The sequence below is a fragment of the Onychostoma macrolepis genome, chromosome 07 (genome assembly GCF_012432095.1).
Source record: "Onychostoma macrolepis isolate SWU-2019 chromosome 07, ASM1243209v1, whole genome shotgun sequence".
In the NCBI taxonomy this organism is placed as follows: Eukaryota; Metazoa; Chordata; class Actinopteri; order Cypriniformes; family Cyprinidae; genus Onychostoma; species Onychostoma macrolepis.
The window spans coordinates 1,711,404-1,730,592 of record NC_081161.1 but is presented as its reverse complement, the minus strand read 5'-3'; the positions used below and the strand labels follow the sequence as shown (position 1 = coordinate 1,730,592).

The following is a 19,189-nucleotide window of genomic DNA, read 5'->3' as shown; positions in this document are numbered from 1 at the left end:
GTGCAAATGCATTTGCTATTTATACAACGTGGCGCAGGACATGAAAATGAATACTGCTTCGGGCTGAAACTAGCAAAAAACACCACATTGCACCTGGTATATGATGATTAAATGTCATTAATGTCCTTGTGTCATTAAATGAGCCGACATTTTATTGCATTAACAACAGCTTCTGATAACATAATGTTTGACCTCTATCATAATTTTAAAAGGACATGTCAAAGCCAATATTAGAGAGCCTTTGAATATTGACAGTGCAAGTGGGATGAGAGACCTTGAAGTTACAAAGACTGAAAACTGCTGATGCAAATGAAATAACAGACAGAAAGAGAATCAGAAAACCACTTAAGACTTTGTAGATTTGTGCACTAGAGTTCCTGGTTACTCACAGAGGGACTAACAGCAGCTCAGCTGAACTGTAAGAGGACACTGCAGAGCGCTAAATACATCAACACATACATGCTTAAAAATAAAGGATCTTTACTGACCTCTGTAGTTCCACGAAGAACCTTTTACATCCATGAAGACCTTTTATTGCATAAAAGGCTCTTTGTAGCTGAAACCATTATTAAAATGTTCTGCACACTAAGAAAAAATGGTTCTTTGGGGAACCAATGGCTCTTCAGTAGAATCACAGCAAAACCCCTCTTCGGGAACCTTTATTTTTAAGAGTGTACAACAGCTGCGATGAGCTATCTGATCATTCTCACTTCTATCACAAATCACAGTAAGTAAACATGTTTGCTAATATAACAATAATTCATAGATCACATCACCCTAGTGAAAAAAAAAAAGATATATTTATTTCATACTAAGTATAGTTCAAATCTATTAACATATATACTGACATAACGCTCGGACTTACTAATATAAAAGTTATAATTAAACTTTATTTGGAGTACTACTTGTGCACAATGCACATCTTAATAATAAGCCTAAAATGTGTTTTAATGTCACTATTGATGAGGAGTGTATCATCTTTGAATAATATAGGTCTTAAATGCAAGATATTTAAAGTGATCCTGAAGTATACTTGCAATAGTTCCACTTCAGCACAATCAAATATGCTTCAGTATATCTTTAGTTGCACTACTTTCACAATTCAAGTGCATTCCAATTTAGTAGACTTTAAGTATACCAAAAGTACAATGGCAGGGTAATTTTATTTAGCACATAAATATGTAAATGCGTTTGAAATACATTGATTTCAAATATATTTTAGTATATTCATTTTTCACTAGGGTAGAGTTTTGTACATATCAAGACTGGACTGAAGTCCAAAACGCTACCTGCTTTCAATTCCAACCCCATTTCCCTTGAAACCCAATGGCTCATACATTCACACGGACCTTCCCACTCGTTCTTCCCTCATCGTTTTCCACGCACCTCCAAAGCAAGTTCCTCCACTTCAAACTGCTTTCTGGACATGCGGTCCTCGCCAACAGCCTTGTGGTAGTAGATGACCATGACGTCATATTTCTTCATCACAGACTTGTAGTTCTTGATGGTCAGCTGATGGACACGGTCCTTGCCGTCATATTCGGGGAACTCCAGGCCCTTCTCGCTCCAGCACATATATGCACAAGTTAGCAGAACCCCCAACAGCAGCCAACCCCACTTCATGTCACTGTTATGCTTCACTTGAAAGGTTTAAAATTTCTTTGATTTTTACTTTGTTCCTAACTAAAGCCAAACTATTAGGAACAAGGTCCAATTCATTCACCCAACACCCTCTCTTGCTCCCTTTTAAAAAGACACATGCAAGCTGACTAGTCGATGCCTCTTGGGGTCGGAGGGTTGGGATGACGGCTCTGTTACGAGTCGACGAAGCTAGTATGACACTTGGCCAGCGTCCACAGCAGTCGAGCAATAGAAATGCTGTGAATGGGTGGAGCCAGATTTGACAGTTTTTACCTGCTGGAAGCAGAAGGATCAAACCGAGCGACATGTGCATTGGGTGCTCTCACTGAAAGACAGGTATTGGGCTGGGCGACAGGATTCCATTGCCATATTAAGTTTTGCAGGGCTTTGACCCTTGCTAAAAATAAGTTCTTGTTTGGACGCTGAGCACAAGATGGCGGCCCTGCGTACTGTATTTTGTGGTCGAGCTGGCACAGATGAAGTGTCCAGTTTCACTCCCAAAGCAAACACTCCCAAAGCCTTGTGCTCTACATGGTGACAGGATTTTATAGAGCGAGGAATGGTCTAACAATGCCAATCGTTGCAAATTATGATTTCAGAACAATGCATTCTCAATTCAAGGTCATAGGTTGTATTTCCAGGGAATAATGCATACTGATAGCAATGCACATGAATGCACTGCAAGTGTCTGCCAGTTGAACGAGTATAAAAGTAATGATAAATCCATAAGCCTAAATCATGTACGTTTCTGTTTTGTGTATAGATTGTTTTGAATGCATAATTCATGCATTTGTGAGAAACAGCAGCAGATAAAGCAGTGAAACAGTCCCTTTCAAAGTCAAAGCATTGAGTGGGGATATTAATAAAGTTTGACACCTGACCTCAGCTCTTTATATTTCATGTGCTGCCAGCTAAAACACTTTGAGGCATTTGAAGGGAGTTTTGTGTGGGCAGCTGAAGTGGATGCATGGACTGTAAAGATTTTTTTTTTTGCTTTCTGCTCTTTGGCATATGTCCTTTGACACTGATAGAACGTTAATAGAAATTCAAAATCTGTGCCAGTGATGATGTCATAATGAATTTATAGTTTAACAATAGCACGAGATGGAGGTGTGTGTGTGTGTGAGAGAGAGAGATAAAGAGACAGAGAGAGAGAGAGTAGTATAAAGTACAATGATGCCCCACACTGTTAAAAAAAAACAAATTGAGCCAACTTAAAATTTTAAGGCAACCAGCTTCAGCAGATTTTTGAGTTTCCTCAAATTGTCGTTTTAAGTTTATACAACAAAAAATTGAGAATCTCCCACAAAAATAAGTTGAGCAAACTCAAAAATCTGCTGAAGCTGGTTGCCTTAAAATTTAAAGTTGGCTCAACTTTTTTTTTTTTTTTTTTACAGTGCATACATCCAAAGGTTATGACAGCGCCGTCTTGTGGCGGGGTCTTTAATAAGCAACAGTGGATTCATTTGCATATGCTCTCAGAAGGGCAGTCATCCACACCCGCCACATGAGAAAGTGTTTATTACATAATGCAATCTCATGCAAACATGATATTTGCCCAAGACTACACTATTGGCACAGTGTCGGGAAAATATGTGGACAGAGCGACAGAGGAAGAAATGATTGCACTTATAAACATGTAAACATAAGAAAACCTGACACATGTTTACTTACGGTTAGACGGTAGATGGTTGATTCAGATCTGACTTACAAGACACAGATTTCCATCTGCTGCAGATCAGCCCATGTAAGTAACACCAGTCACAAATGTGTATAAAGATACAAAAGGCCCGCGACGCCTCTGTTCATATTCTGTCAAAAATCTTTTTGTGGTGAATCTTGTTGCTTGGCAACTACAAACGTGACAGACTGTTCGCTGAAGTTGGTGTTTGCTGTTGCTTCTTGGTTTGAATCTCTCTGGTTGTTTGAGGTGAGGGTCATCCAAAGTACCATCCAAAATACCAGATGTAGTAGTTTAAGAACTGACCATCAAAAGACCCGGTTGACCCCTATGCATTTATAGAAAAGTGTAAAAAGCAAAGCAATGAAACACAACCAATTCTAAGCCTACATCTCGTCTATTTTACACTGGAGCAGGCGACATCTGCCTTCACAATGGCAGCCTTCTTTGCTCCCGGAGTCTCTGATGAGGCACGGTTAAACTGTGGCTCGGCTCTGGGCCTAATTGGGTGGGTAATTATGGTTTGACACAAGCAGAGAGCAGAGTTAATTAACCACAGTCAGGCAAATGACATTGATAAGCATACCGGGAATAACGCTGCCTTCAAGTCATGTTGGAATGATATAATTTATAAGAGGCCATGAACATCATTTCAAGTGGGAAACTCTGGATTTCCAACTTTCTGAGCTTGGTATTGACCGTGATAAATAAAGTTGTCATTTTGAATGTTGACATTCAACATTCAACTTTAAATCTAGTTTTAAACTGATCAAATATCCACCTGTTTCAAACAAATATCAACCTATTACAAAAATGAAAAAAATATATATAAAAAGTAATAATAAAAAACAAATAATAATAATAATAATAAAATAAAACTTAAAATATAGGATACACCATATTTTTAATTTAATTTAATTTAATTTAATTTAATTTAATTTAATTTAATTTAATTTAATTTAATTTAATTTAATTTAATAATTTAATTTAATTTAATTTAATTTAATTTAATTTAATTTAATTTAATTTTTTTTTTTATGGTTGGCTAATTACATGAGAGATGAAACATCAGTAAGCTCTTCTAGAGATGTGCAAAACAGTTTAACATACATTTAATTTCATTCCAGAATATTTATTAAGCAGAAAAAAAAATGGCAGTTTTGATTTACATCGTCATGCAAATCCTGAACAAAACTGAGAACTATGCAAATGCTTGACACATTCATTTTATCCCGGCCAAAATCATCTACATTGAAATGCACACACACACACACACCCACACACACGAACACACGCACACAGAAAGAATATTGTCTATGCACTGAAAAAAAAATAAATAAATAAAAAAATGGTTGAAAGACTGAAATAATGTATTCTTGTAAAATTCAGACTAATAATATTTGTTTTATTTAAAACTTAAATAATTTGAAAATATTTTTTAAAACATAGAAGTGCATTCAATTGTGTGAATTTGAGTTTTCAATTGAGTTTTTTTGCTGTGCACTGACGATTCATTTTAGAGAGAAAAGTACTTTTGCCTGTTTGCCTGATTTCTGTGTAGGATGGTTGTGAATCCCATATTGTTTTGTGTCTGTGGCTTCGTTTTTTCAGCTCAAATCTAATTCTGCGGCCATAGTGCAGTTGCTGTTGTTTTATTGAAAATCTTTCACAGAGAAGCGAGAGAGCGAGAGAGGTACGGTGTAAAATGACTCTGCATTTTCTTTGTTTCTCTGTTGACTCACCCCCATTCACACACACACACACACACACACACACACACACACACAACCAGTTCCTTTCAGCGACATCTCAGAATGAATCCAGCGGAACGGAACTTTCCAGAAGCATCAGATGACACACAAGCATGTGCTCTCTGTCTGTGAATAGCACTTTCCACAAATAGGGCACAAAATAGGGTCTGAAATTCTTAAAAAATTAGATGGAAGATGTTTTTTTTTTTTTTTTTGTACACTGTTACAGTGTTGCAGATTTAGGCTATGTTAAGCCCTAACTCTGTACTATTGTATTTAGCATTGCTGAATTAATATGGGTTAAATTGGGTGCAAATAAAAAGCTCTTTAAGGTAGGATGAGCTTATGTAGTTAACACTACATTTTGTTTAAAAATTAATACGTTTTATTACACAATAAATTGTTATTTACATCTAATTACATGAAAATACAAAATTCCAAATATTATTGGATATAAACATGTTATGCCATTTTAATTGTTCAGAAAGTCATAAGCTCTGAAATGCAACAGTCGAAAATCCTCATTATTAAAGTGAAATCCAGATTTTTAAATGAGCTACTTTTCATTCTAAGGTTAATTTATGTTACATAACAAGCATATCTAATGGAAACATGTGATTCGTGCCTTTAATGCTCTTAATGGGATGCATTTGTGGAAAGAGCCAAACAAACCGACAAAGTCCAAAAACTCTTGCTTTTCTCCTCCCGTTTCTCTCCCTCCCTCTCAACTTTCTCTTTGTCGCTGTGTTTCCTCAGGATGTTTTTAGAAGTTCTTCTGTGAGTCTCTTTCTTCTCTGTTCTGTGTCTTGTGACAGGGAGAGAGAACTTCCCCATTACAGCATTTCCTGAGGCGCACGAACACAGATACGCTGCTTTGATATGTCAGGGTCTCGCTCTCATTTGCATGGACCTGTTGTTTTGTGCATGCTCGCGTCGAGCCTGAGGCGAACTGAGCATGCATGCATATATGCCCTCAGCTATGATAATTAATTAACAGATAAGTCAGCACTTGACGAGCATATGACAAGACAACTATTGTACATATGAGGAGCAGACTATCAGACAGAAATATCATCTGTGCATCCAGAATCCGGTTGGCTTTTCGCTCCACGCAGCTGCACGCGTGTGAAGTGAGTCAAAGCAAACTGGGTCACGGCAGCATGGCGGACTGCCACCGTCAGCACTGCATCTAAATCCTCTTCCACTGCGCTCACAAATCCCTTTCAAAGAGCAAATTAAAAGCTAACTTGGTGTTAATGCTACACTGATACCAATGAACTTGATTCTCACCAGCGAGAATTTGCATTTCTGGTGCACCAATGCCATTTCCATAAAACTCAAATGTAATATGCAAATGTTACGATACGAATGGCCTGATGCACCGCACCGTGATTAAGTGTCTGAAGTCTCTCTGCGTTTTATTGTAATGAAGACATGCAATCATGCTCTTTATTAAAGTCTGCAATGCTTTCACACTCTCTGTTCTTTGGATTTGCAATGTATTAAACATTCATGAATGTACAGTCATATGGGGATGCGTATTTTGTGGTAGGTTTATAGTCTCAAGAGAGCCATGCAGTTTAATCATGTCTATATAACATCACAAAGTCAAGTTAACATGTGGAGGAAAAAATCAATAAACAAACAAGCAGAGGCTCAGAGATAAAAAGAAAGACAGACAGACAGACAGACAGACAGACAGACAGACAGACAGACAGACAGACAGACAGACAGACAGATAGATAGATAGATAGATAGATAGATAGATAGATAGATAGATAGATAGATCGCTTTTGTTGTCATATTTTGTACTTCAACTTTACTGCCCCCTGTGGACAGATGCAGTACTGCAGGTCATTCCACTCTCCTCCCAAATGTAAACCACTGGAATTCTCTTTAAATTAGTTTGAAAATTATTATTTTAAAGATCGGTATAGCTCTACTTAACGTTTTGTCGACGGGGATTGTGATTAACGAGAGAGAGAGAGAGAGAGAGAGAGAGAGAGAGAGAGAGAGGATGAGGATGTGGGATTGTGTGGAATAAAAGGGGGAGGGCTTATCTGACCGGATAGCAAAGTGACATCAGGCCAGAAAAATGTGTGTGTGTAAGGCTGCAGATTCAGAGAGAGAGAGAGAGAGAGAGAGAGAGAGAAGGAGGGGGTTATAGGGATGAAAAGGCGTTTCCATTCTCAAACCGGCGAGACGCTCAGAAACGCGCGAGCACCATCCAGAGAACGGACACGTAAAGTTTCCGCGGCATCTTCGTTCATAATAACCCCAACTTCTGCAGAAATATTCACGCTCTTTGACGCTCATGTGTTTGTGCTGAACTGGACTTGTATTTGGGTGGCCAAAGCTCACCGCGGATCTCATCCATCACCACCGGGAGCATCATCATCATCTTCATCATCATCGCCGGATCACCGGGCGCGCGGAGTAAGTCACCCATCTATCCGTGAAAACTGTGCTTTATAGAAGTAGAATGGTTTGGACCACTATCATTCATACAGTGTACCATGGTATGTCTATCTAATACCCGGTTCAGTGGCACTGCCACAGTAGTATCTATCTATCTATCTATCTATCTATCTATCTATCTATCTATCTATCTATCTATCTATCTATCTATCTATCCAGTTATTTTTGAATAGCGGTAGATGAGTTCGCTGTGGATTCACGCAACCGCTTGGCTGATTGTTCGGCGGAATGTGCGCCTTATTAAAATAATAATTTAGTTATAGTTGTGTCTCAACTAAGCCAGAACATAATCTGAACGCCTCTCCTATTGTTTTGCGCCATATAACCACCATATTTCAATTATTTTCAGCTGCTGTGTAGCATAATAACTGGTGGAGTCCCAATTCCTGATTTTTAACTAACGTTTGGATTTGTAGTTCAGGATTTTTCCTGCATTATTTTTGTTCTAGTTTAATCTAGGACTTGCATAATGCAGACTAAGTGATGTTAATGCATGACATTCCTGTACACTGTCTGCTTTCGCCACTGACCCTTTTTTTATTTTCACCAACAAAATCTGGCAACCGTCGAACATTCTGGGTTTATTAGCTAAAGGAGCTCAGTGAAACTGCTGTGGAAGCAGTCTGGATGCACTCATAATGCAACCTCACGACACAAACCCTCTTCCTGTTGGACTGTAGTGCTTCCCTCTTCCTCTCACAGCCGCTTTTCGTCTCGCCTGAACCAAGCAAAACCAGATCCGAGCGTGGAATGTGCAGATGCAGAATCTGGCAGTCACACAGGTGTGTGTGTGTGTGTGTGTGTGTTCCCTGCACCTGGCGAATGGTTTCTGCTCTTCTATCCCATATATTGATTTGTGTTTTTCCTGTGGTAAGGGAAGGACGCAGATCAGCAGAAACACACCTCCCTCATTGTCCTTGTGTGTAGAGAGTGTTTCAGGCTGGCATTGTTTGCTGGCCAAGAATGGTGCTGGAAACCTTGTTTAACAGAAACTTTAGACCATTAACAAGCCAAACCCTCAGCTATACTGTTTTCTACCGGTCCTGACGGACTTCAGTCTCTCTTTCCCCCCAAAAGACTCATCAGATTACAAGCAAAACATTAAAAAGGCAGATCATCTAAAGCAGGTTGGTCGTGATTCAAAAATGAATTGCATGTCTGTTCTGGGAAAAAATAGCAACTGCAAATAGTACAATCCAACTAACCATGCAATCTTAAGACAACATGATCCTTATCAAGATTTAAAAGGCAGGAGCAAAATGCCTTCCGTAGCCTTTGTTCTGCTCTTTACGCTTTGTTTTTTGATGCACATTCATCTCCTTTTTAGTAAAATCTAACCACCACTCTTAGAAATAAAGGTGCTTGAAAGGTTCTTCACAGCGATGCCATAAGCATAGAAGAACCATTTTTGGTTCCACAAAGAAGCATTCAGTCAAAGGTTCTCTAAAGAACCATCTCTTTCTTACCTTTTTATAATCTGAAGAACCTTCTTTTTTCTTTTGTGAAACAGAAAGGTTCTTCAGATGTTAAAGGTTCTTTATGGAACCATTTAGACAAAAAAGTTATTCTATGGCATCGTGAAGCACCTTTATTTTTAAGAGTGAAATTAAGCAGGTTTTTTCTGGTATGATGAACAATTTTGGTTCTGTTTTGAGAACCATTGATCTAAAGCGTGTTCACTGCAGGTGTTTTTTAATCCAGTGACAGCCTGTTTTTGCTATTCTTCCAACATTTATTATCTTCGCTGCGGTCTCTGGTTATTTGCTGCTTTTCCTTGATATCTGACAGGAGCACCTGAGGCGTTTGCTCTCGTCTGGTCTTCACCTCACCATCTAGACTATTATGATGAAGTTTTTAAAAAGACTGTCATCGCTGCTTTTGTCCCTGTAAGTTCTGGACGTGTTATATATTTTGGCGTAATGCTGAATGACACGGGCTGGCAAACAAAAGCATTTGATGAGGAGTGTTCCAGTGCCATGCGAGTCTCTCTTGAGTACTGTTACATAAGGTCCATTTGGGGTTTCAGGTTTGCCGTGGATGTGTGTGTGTGTGTGTTTGGTAAATCTTCGTCGAGCTGTTCAGTCATCTCCTGAGTGATATAATGACCGTGCAATTTTACATCCGCTCCGGTCTCACTCACAAGGTCGAGCTGAATCTATCCTCTGTTCGATTTCATTTAAAACAGACAAAGGTTCACAGCAAATCTGGTCTGTAGTAGCAATGCTTCTTAAAACTGACTTCTAAAAACAAATTTCTTGCAGTTTCTCTGAATAGTGTTCATCCCTGGATGGGATTAGTTTTATGAGGTGGTGGGGTAATGTAATAATTAGCAAAGCCTGTCTGTGATTTTAATCCCAGTTGAATCGGCCATGCTAGTAATTTCACAGGATTTTTCACAGACTGGACATTCCTAAAGATTCTAGCATCCTTTAACTTCAAATGTCCTGAAGAAATAACACTGAAATAACATATAAAATGTATATATGCATTTTATTGGAGAGTTATTTTGCAAAAGTGAATGAATATTATTCTTTAGTTAGAGCAGAAGTAAAAATGCAGAAAAGTCGAGGAAAAGATTATATGAAAAGTGTTGTTTTAACAAAACATATTAATCATAACTCGCAGAAGTAGTTTCTTGACAACCTGTCCTCCAACCAGTACGCCCGTATAGGTCGTTTGTCCAAATCCCTGAAATACGACCCATCAGAGTGTATACTACAATTGTGCCCCTATCGGCAAGAGGACATTTTCTTATTAATGTTTTGTACTCATTTATCTGCATTATGATTTGGGTTTCATGTAGCTCAGTTGGTAGAGCATTGCGTTATACGACATTATATATCATGCGATCATGGGTTTGATCCCAGAGAACGCATGCACTCATAAAATGTGCACTAAAAATCATGATTTTGCATGATTTCTGTAAGGGGTCGGGTTACGGTTGGGGGTTAGGTGTGGTCATTCGTATGAATTAGCCATCTAGTAAAATATGTACGAATTACCGTGAGATCGGTGTAAAAAGTCCACACATTGCATTTAAATAAACACGCATTTTGATTGGTAATGAGTCATACGTCATTTCATGACGACAGATACAACACTACACTGTCATTATTTTTACGTGCGCTAGAGGGTGCTTTACTTTAAATGTAAATATAGGTCGTAATAAGGCGCTTGCAGAAACGACCTATAGGGTTGTTTTTTGTTGGAGGACAGGCTCTTTCTTGAAGGTTCTAGACTAATGATCTGAGCAGATTTGGTGGAGGTTGGATGCTCATTCTACCGCAGAGGAACAGAGAGAGTGAAGGGTCTGGAAAGCGACTGAGTACCAAAACAATGTTGTGATGGTTTATCAGGCAGTGTTTGACCATTAAAGAAGAGAAATAACATAGACTACTAGGAGAGGGATGAGGTAAGAGCGACATAGGCTCATTGGAAATAAGTGCATCAAAATACATTTCTGCAAAACTCTGACAACTTTTATTCCTTTTCACACAAAGTATGATTTGCAGGTCCACAGTTTTGATTACTAAAGCCTAATTTTCGCACCGTTACTTGAGGAAAATTATGTTATGAATTCAAAACAATATTTACCATGCTGCGACATTTGAAAATGGATACTTTTGAAAGTTAGCATCACATATCCAGCTTCATATGTATGGGTTTTTATATTCAGTAGGTTTGTTCGGTAGCTCGCGCAGTGTGGAGTTGAGAAGTAAAGAGCTCGGGTACAAATCCTGTGCAACTACGATTGCACAAAACAGTTCAAACCTGCAAATAAGGAAGTTCAAAAGTCACGATTGCATCAACAAATCCGTTTTTATACCAATTTAGCACTTGTTAACACTATGGGGTAGGTTTAGAGTTGGGTTTTGTGTAGGGGATATTTCCAACACGATAGAGCATTAACTTTTACAGACACTCCGGGATATTTGAATTATGAACCACTGCATTACATACCTGAAGCAACGTAATAATAATATGCAGAAAGGTATGTACAGGGTTCCTGCGGGTCCTTAAAAAGTCTTAAATTTACTTTATCAAATTTAAGGTCATAAAAAGTCTTAAATTGTACAAGAAAGTCTTAATTATGATTTCAAGAGGTCTTAAATTTGGGTACAGACCAGAATCGGGATACAGCTTAATGTGACGATTAAACTTCAAAAGGCTATTAATAAAATATGAGCGCTGCAAGTTTCAAAGTCCGGTGCTGCGCTGCTTTGTGTACAGCGTTACCGCGGAAACCGTTCGAAAGCGCCTCCTGCTGGCAGAGAATGAATGTGCATGTTCTATATGGCTGTTGTTGTGAGCAGGGTATTCCTGCAATACCGGAGGCTGTAGTTTCAGAACCGGATTTCTAGGATCCTATAGTTTTTTTGTTTGTTTGTTTGTTTTTTAATTATTTTATTTAATTTATTTATTTATTGTATGTATGTATTATGTCAGGTCTTCCAGCCAGTTCTATCAAACCTTTACAATTAATCCAGAACGTGCAGCAAGATTAATTTTTAATGAGCCAAAAATAATTCTAATTCTATTCTTCAAAAAAAAAAAAAAAAACATGGCTCTTTTACACTTGCACTCTATTCATTTACTGCTTGTTTTCCAAATAAAAAAATTAATAAAAAAATAAATAAATAAAAAAAACTAACACTAGCTTTTTTTAATCTTATTGTATTCTATCTGTTTTCTTTTTATTTATTATACAATTAACAAAAGAAAAAAGGCCTCTAACACTAGCTTGCTCTATTCTTTTTTTCTATTCTATGTTTTCTTTTATTTATTATATAATTAAAAAAAAAATATCTTGCTACGTGTACTGCGTTAAGCTAACTGAGACTTGTTATAGCACTTGTGTATCGTTGCTCTTTTGTTGATTTTGAGTGCTTCCATTGTCCTCATTTGTAAGTCGCTTTGGATAAAAGCACCTGCTAAATGACTAAATATTAGTGGCTCATACTATTTTATAGCACTTGCTATTCAATTCTGTATATTATTATTTTTAAGGAATTATGTAGTTATTTAATTGTATACACATAATTATTGTCCTAACCAACTCCTAACCCTAAACATACCCGTTGGTAACCCTCTTGAAATATTTAACCTAATTTATTTCAATATATTCTGGTTTGAAATTCATTTGTTTTTGTTCAGACCAATGCAAAACTTGACCCATGTTTTTACCCAGCAAACACGCAGAGCTGTAAATGTAAACTGGTGGAAAGATAAGGAGATAATTCATTATAAAAATCTGAACAGTAAATCGTGCTTTTTACAGTCATTTTACAGTTTACCATAGACATTGCCCTACCCTGCTCATATGGTATTCATTTTATTTGTGCAGGTCTTTAAAAAAGGTCTTAAAAAGTCTTAAATTTGAACTTAAAAATCCTGCAGCAACCCTGTATTAGAGCCCTGCACGGGCCTAAAATTTAGGCCCTAGCCCGGCCCTGGCCCGAGACGCTCAGGCCCTAGCCCGGCCCATGTCCGACAGCTCATCAAAAACTCTTTCATTATAAAATCCCTAAAGATGCATTTCTCTCTAAAGGCACATCCAGTGAGGAGATGGCAGTCAGGATCATCATCAAATGCATGGCTGATCAAAAATGCAGCTTTTCCTGAAGCATTGGGAACTTTTGTAACTCCACGCTCCAACTTCTCCCTGATGCTCTGCATGGTCACTTGTATGCTAATGTGTGCATATATGTGTTGCGTATTGCTTAGGCGATGTATAATATTTATAATATAATCAGTATTTAATACAGTAGCCATGTGTGCTCTGCGCGTATATGGGCACAATAAAAGGAGAGAAGCAAAATGAGCCCGAGTCCGACCCGAGCCCGATCTGAAAAAAAAAAAAAATGGCCCGAGCCCGACCCGAATGGACTCAGCGTGTCGGGCTCCGTCGGGACCCAACGGGCTTGCAGACTTCTACCCTGTATGTAATAACGGTGTTGCAGAAATGTATTTAGAGGCAGGTATTTCCAGTGAGCCTGGGTTGGGTAAGAAGATCCTGAAGACTGACGTCAAAGCCTTGAATTTAATGTGCTCGGCCACAGGTAGCCATCTCTGTGAATTGGCTATAAACTTTACAGACGTCTGCAGTAACAATGATTTACAGACTTGTGTCCTGAAAACTAAAGACATCTGCACATGGCTTTTACCTGATGTGTGTTTTACTAAGATATGAATATGTCAGTTTAGAATATATTTAGGTTTAAGTTGCTTTGATGGCAAATGCATCAAAGGATTATAAAAAAAAAAATACATATATATATTGTGGACTAACAGCTGCTGAGTGGCCAAGCAATCTGCTCTCTGCAGTTTCTCTCACATACACATACTGAGACGCTCACAGGTTCTCTCTCTCTCTCTCTCTCTCACACTCACACACACACACACACACACTCACATACAGCACCTCTCATAATTCACTCCCTCTTCAGCCAAATGAAATGTCTCGCTGGGAATAATTGGATTTGATAAGACCTGATTCACTTCAGACTTCTGTACTCACATTGTGGTGTTACTGAGAGCATCTGCCAAGGACTGAAGCACAGTGTGTGTGTGTTTTTGAGCGATGGTGGGTGTTGGAGTGGGAGTTATTAAGTAAAGGCAACATGATGCACCGCCCACTGTTTTATTTGGAAAAAATACATATATAAGTGTCTATTTATCCGCTTATAGAATAGTGTGATCTGATCGTTTGGTTTTGGTTATTTACAGAATACTGAATAGATCTTTCCACAAATTTGTTTACAGAAAACCATGGAGTGATCTTTTATTTGTCTGTTTATAAAATACGGTCCACGTATCTTTCTGTTGGTTTATGGAATACAGTGTTCAGGTGTTTTTGTCTGCCGGTTCTCTTATTGATTTAAATTTTTTTTTTCTCTTCTTTTGGATGAGAGTAACATCAAAGCACGAGAGCTTCATGTCACAAAACCTTTTGAAATCACTCAAATTGAGATGGCGTCAGATTCAGCTAATTCTCTTCTCAAGTTAATTAGATATTGGAAAATGTTACAGGACTATTATAGTTAACAAAAAAACAAAAAAAACAAACAAATAAAATGCACATTAAAAAAAGAAAAAGAAAAACTACAAAGACATTAAAAAAGAATTTAAAAAGTGGAATTAAAAAAAAGAATAAAGCAATAGTAATTCCACTAAACCTTTCTGAACATCAAATTCATCTAATTCTCTATTTTTTTTTTTTTTTTTAAATTAACAAACCACTATTTCAACCAAAATGTTCTTTTTTTTTTGCTTCAAACTTGTATCACCCGCTTTCTTTCTTTTATGACTTTCCTTCCTTCTTATTTTTCTCACATAAAAGAAGAAAAAAAAAAGTATGAATATGTTTTTTATACATACACTACACCAAAACAACACTGGCCCCCATTGACTTTTATTGTATGAAAATATTCTGTTGTGTTGCACACAAATTTTCCTTTTCTTACGTGAACTATCCTTTTAGGCTTTGATCAAATGACCCAAGACTCTGGTAATGTAACTCAACGCAGCTTTCATTTTCACAACACGGCTGCTGCGTTCGGCTGAAGCGGATGGGGGTTGTCATGGCAACGGCTTTCCTATACCTCGATGATGTCATGTGCGGATGAATTGATCGTTAGTCTGAAGACACTCAGCGTCTCTTTGATTCTGACTTAGAATGACTATACTCCCTTCTTTTGATGTATTCCTCATAGGATTCCGTAAAGGAAGGAATCATGGCTGTAAAATGCATTAAAATAATTATAAATCAAGAATCGTAAATGATGGTAATAGTTTTCAGAACAAATGTTCACTCTAAATAGAAACGAAAGCACTGATGGACAGTGACAAAATAAGCACCGAAGTGAACTGTAAGATTATGAATGACACACTGATGCTGTGTGTGTTTGGTGTTTGTAGATTGAAGCGTAATGACTGTGGCTGTCCTGACACACACTCACTGTGATGTCTAACCTATAAAGCAGCATGACATCTCACCCGCTGATATCTCCGCATGAACCCTGAGGTGTGTGAAACCATCAGCCTACAAACCATCTGACTGAACGGCACACCACTCCCACGCAAACTACGTTACCCACAATCCCCCAGTGTGGAGCTGAGTCACAGAGAGCCATCAGGACACGCAGTCGTGTGCTCCACGGGATCTGGCCTGCGCTCATTCAGATTTACACTTCACTCTGGCACGGTTACGCTCAAACACATAAACAGTTGGAGATGCATCAGGCATGTTATGATTTATGTTGATTTGAGAAAACCAACATAACGTTCTTTAATTTAAACTAATTATCATTATTAAAGGGGTCATGAACTGCCTTTGTTTTGTTTTAGTTTTTTTTGTACTGTTCTCTATCAAGATCTTTACATCATAACTTAGAATAGGCAATTTTCTGTCCTGTTTTTAACCCCCCTCATCAGAAGGCTCTGTTTGAAATGGGTGTGGAGGATTGTAGACTCAGAAGTAAACGCCACTGCTGTGATTGGCTAGTAGTTATGTATGTTTGACAGCGTACATTCCTATAGATAGATGCTGCTGTGATTCAGGTCAAAACGCATTAACAACTCCATACATGTCAAAATACTCTATACAGATCTGTAAGAGGAGACAAAGCAATAGTGAGCACGCAATGAACACAGTTACTCACAAAAGAGTCTATTCACTCTTTCCTAACGATGGGATCAGAAGGAAGGTAATGCAAACACTGTTTTTCCACAACTTGGCTCAGCGTCTTGTTGTCTGCAGAGCTATCTTTATCGTTAGGTTTCTGCATAGACATGCATGTTCACCTCTCTCTTAAACACTACATGCGTGAATCGGCGGGTGGGACTAAACAGACAGTGATGTATAATTGGTGGGCGGGGCTAAACAGGCAGCAATGTACAATTGGTGGGCGGGGCTAAACAGGCAGTGATGTAGAATCAGGGGGCGGGGCTAAACAGGCAGCAATGTATAATTGGTGGGCGGGGCTAAACAGGCAGTGATGTAGAAGCAGGCGTTGATGTTCTTCTGTGGAGGCAGTGCTTATCCACAATATTACATCATAGAGTCATACATTCCACTGTCAGCTGTCGTATTGGCAGACTGGCAGATGCCCTTGATGTTTTGGTTTTTCAGTTCGTGACCCCTTTAATAATACTAATAATAATAATAGTCTGAGACAAAAAAAATAAAAATCTGTAAATTAATTTTAAAAATCAGACTCTAACTCCACTAAGTGTTTTCATGTTAAAAAATCCAAACTCACAACATGCCAAAATATGTAAGTGGCATGCTACAAAATGTTAAAATGTGCTAGCAACATGTTAGTGATGTGTTAGAACATGACAAAAACCTGTTAAATCATGCAAGAAACATACTTGATCATTCTAAATGCTAGCAGTGTGATAAAACATGGTAACGACATTTTAAATCATGTTGGCGACATGTTAAAATGTGCTAGAAACAAGCTAGCAACATGCTAGTGCTGCATGAAAACAATGTATTAAATCATTCTAGCATTGCACTAAAACATGCTTACAGTGTGTAAAAATCTATAATGTGCCATAAACATGGTAAAACATGGTAGCTACATGCTAGTGATGTGATACAACTTGTTAAAACGTGCTGGTAATGTGCTAAAACATGCTAGTAACATACTGAAACATTCTAAAAAAACATGTTAGCATGCTAGCATGTTAACAGCTTGTTAAAATGCGCAATAACAAGCTAGAAACATGCTAGTGTTGTGTTAAAACATGCTAACAACATGTTAAATAATGCTGGCTACATGCTAAAATATGCTCGAAACAAGTAAAAACACAAAAGGAGTAAATTATCTAGATTTAACACAGATTGTTAGACAATGATGCAAGGCTTTATATCTGTACATGATATCAAATATACAGTATTCTTTGCATTTAAGAATAGGAATCGATAATAAATTATGTTTCTGATTCTAAATGTGATTTTAATTTAAGCTCATTGAAACTAAATTAATATCTCAGTCATATAAACAAGTTTACTTAAGTCTCATGAGCCCTAAGCAGATATTGTTGTGAGCAGCCAGGGTTTGACACAATTATGGACTTGAAGAATCGCTCGCAGTGCCTTACATCACTGTTTGCAGTTTGTGTGCTGCTGTGAGTGTAACTCTGTAGGCAGTGTGTAGGTGTGATTGGCTGCAGATACAATATGGACCGTCAGATGAAATGCAGCAGCATCCTAATGAGGGAAAAAATCAATCATAAAATTGACTTATGTATGTGTGCGGGTGTGTGTGGGAGAGTGTGTGTGTGTGTGTGTGTGTACGAATACAGCGAAACTCCGAAACTGTCTCCAAAATATCTGCTGCCAGTGTGGAGGAGGGAGAGAGAGAAAGAGATTGAGAAATGTACAGAAGATGAAGGTCCAGACTGAAGAAAAAAAAAATGCCTTTAAAGTTTCAACAATTATGGCTGTTTGGAAATACTAAGCTAGTATTAAAATCCAAACAGAGCTAGTGTATTGTGTAATGTTGACCTCTGACTGGCTGATCATGGACAGTGTTTTAATCTAAAATCAGAGGCTCGAAATGAAACATAATGTTCAGCTCTGACACAGCTCAGTCTTTGCAGTATTTGTGTCACTCATTAACACCTGTGTTCAAACGTGTCAAAACACAATCGCTGTACCTGATTAAAACATCTTGATCACACTTACTAGTCATCCTGTCTGTTCAAGGAGTCTGTTTTCATCTTTCAGACATGTTGGAGCGTTTCTCATCATCTGCACTACATCACTAAAACATACCCAATGAATGTTAGAAAAATAACATTTGTCATTTATGATTTGGATATATATTTGGACACTTTATTGCATGGTAATTGCAAATATGTAAAAATGTAGTATAGTTTAAATTTATATTAAGAGTTACTTTTTGACCCGGTTAAGTCTTGTGTGTTTGAAATATGGTTGAAGTACTGCTGAATGTACTGACAAACATTTATGGTAAATTAAAATATACTTTAATGTAATTTCTATTTAAACTTGTATGTCATTTATGCAATTCAGAACATTTAAAATATATTAACTCTGTATCTTAACATAAACATATTAACATAATATTGAATAACAGTTTAAATGATATTCAATGTGCTTTCGTATGTCAGTTAACACATCAAAATAAGTGTACTTCTATAAAATATGGCAAAATATTATTAACACATAATGAACTTTAAAGTAAAACATTTCATTTGAATTATAAACATTCATGAAAGTGTCTCTCTTTGAGTCACTTAAGTGGCATTTTATTTCATTATATTATATTATAAAAAAGTGAAAGTGACATGTGGCCCATGCTTGGAATGTGTGCTCTATAAGTGCACACACACAGTAGTGAACACACACCCGGAGCAGTGGGCAGCCATATTGCTGCGGCACCCGGGGAGCAGTTGGGGGTTCGGTGCCTTACTCAAGGATCTCACCACAGTCGTGGTTTTGAAGGTGGAAGAGAGCGCTGGCTATTCACTCCCCCCACCTACAATGCCTGCTGGACCTGAGACTCAAGCCCACGACCTTCGGGTTACAAGTCCGACTCTGTATCCATTAGGCCACAACTGCCCCACATAAACATGTATTATATTGTATTATATTATATTATATTTA

The 19,189-nt window shown here is 37.8% G+C and overlaps 2 protein-coding genes across 6 annotated transcripts in view; one reads left to right on the top strand and one right to left on the bottom strand.

The window, feature by feature from the left end:
* Positions 1–1,852, bottom strand: part of casq1b (calsequestrin 1b) — a 35,672-nt gene extending 33,820 nt beyond the window's left edge. Inside the window, exon 1 of one of the 5 annotated variants that reach the window (XM_058782882.1) lies at positions 1,387–1,852. In XM_058782882.1, the coding sequence (XP_058638865.1) occupies positions 1,387–1,623 (237 nt within the window). In that variant the 5' untranslated portion in view covers positions 1,624–1,852. Of the gene's footprint in view, positions 1–1,349 lie in introns of all 5 variants that reach the window. The other 4 variants (XM_058782887.1, XM_058782883.1, XM_058782885.1 and 1 more) reach the window with 4 other exon arrangements.
* A 5,389-nt stretch (positions 1,853–7,241) lies between these two features.
* Positions 7,242–19,189, top strand: part of LOC131544566 (astrocytic phosphoprotein PEA-15) — a 31,183-nt gene continuing 19,235 nt past the window's right edge. Inside the window, exon 1 of the mRNA XM_058782889.1 lies at positions 7,242–7,509. Within this exon, the coding sequence (XP_058638872.1) occupies positions 7,243–7,509 (267 nt within the window). The 5' untranslated portion in view covers position 7,242. The remainder of the gene's footprint in view (positions 7,510–19,189) is intronic.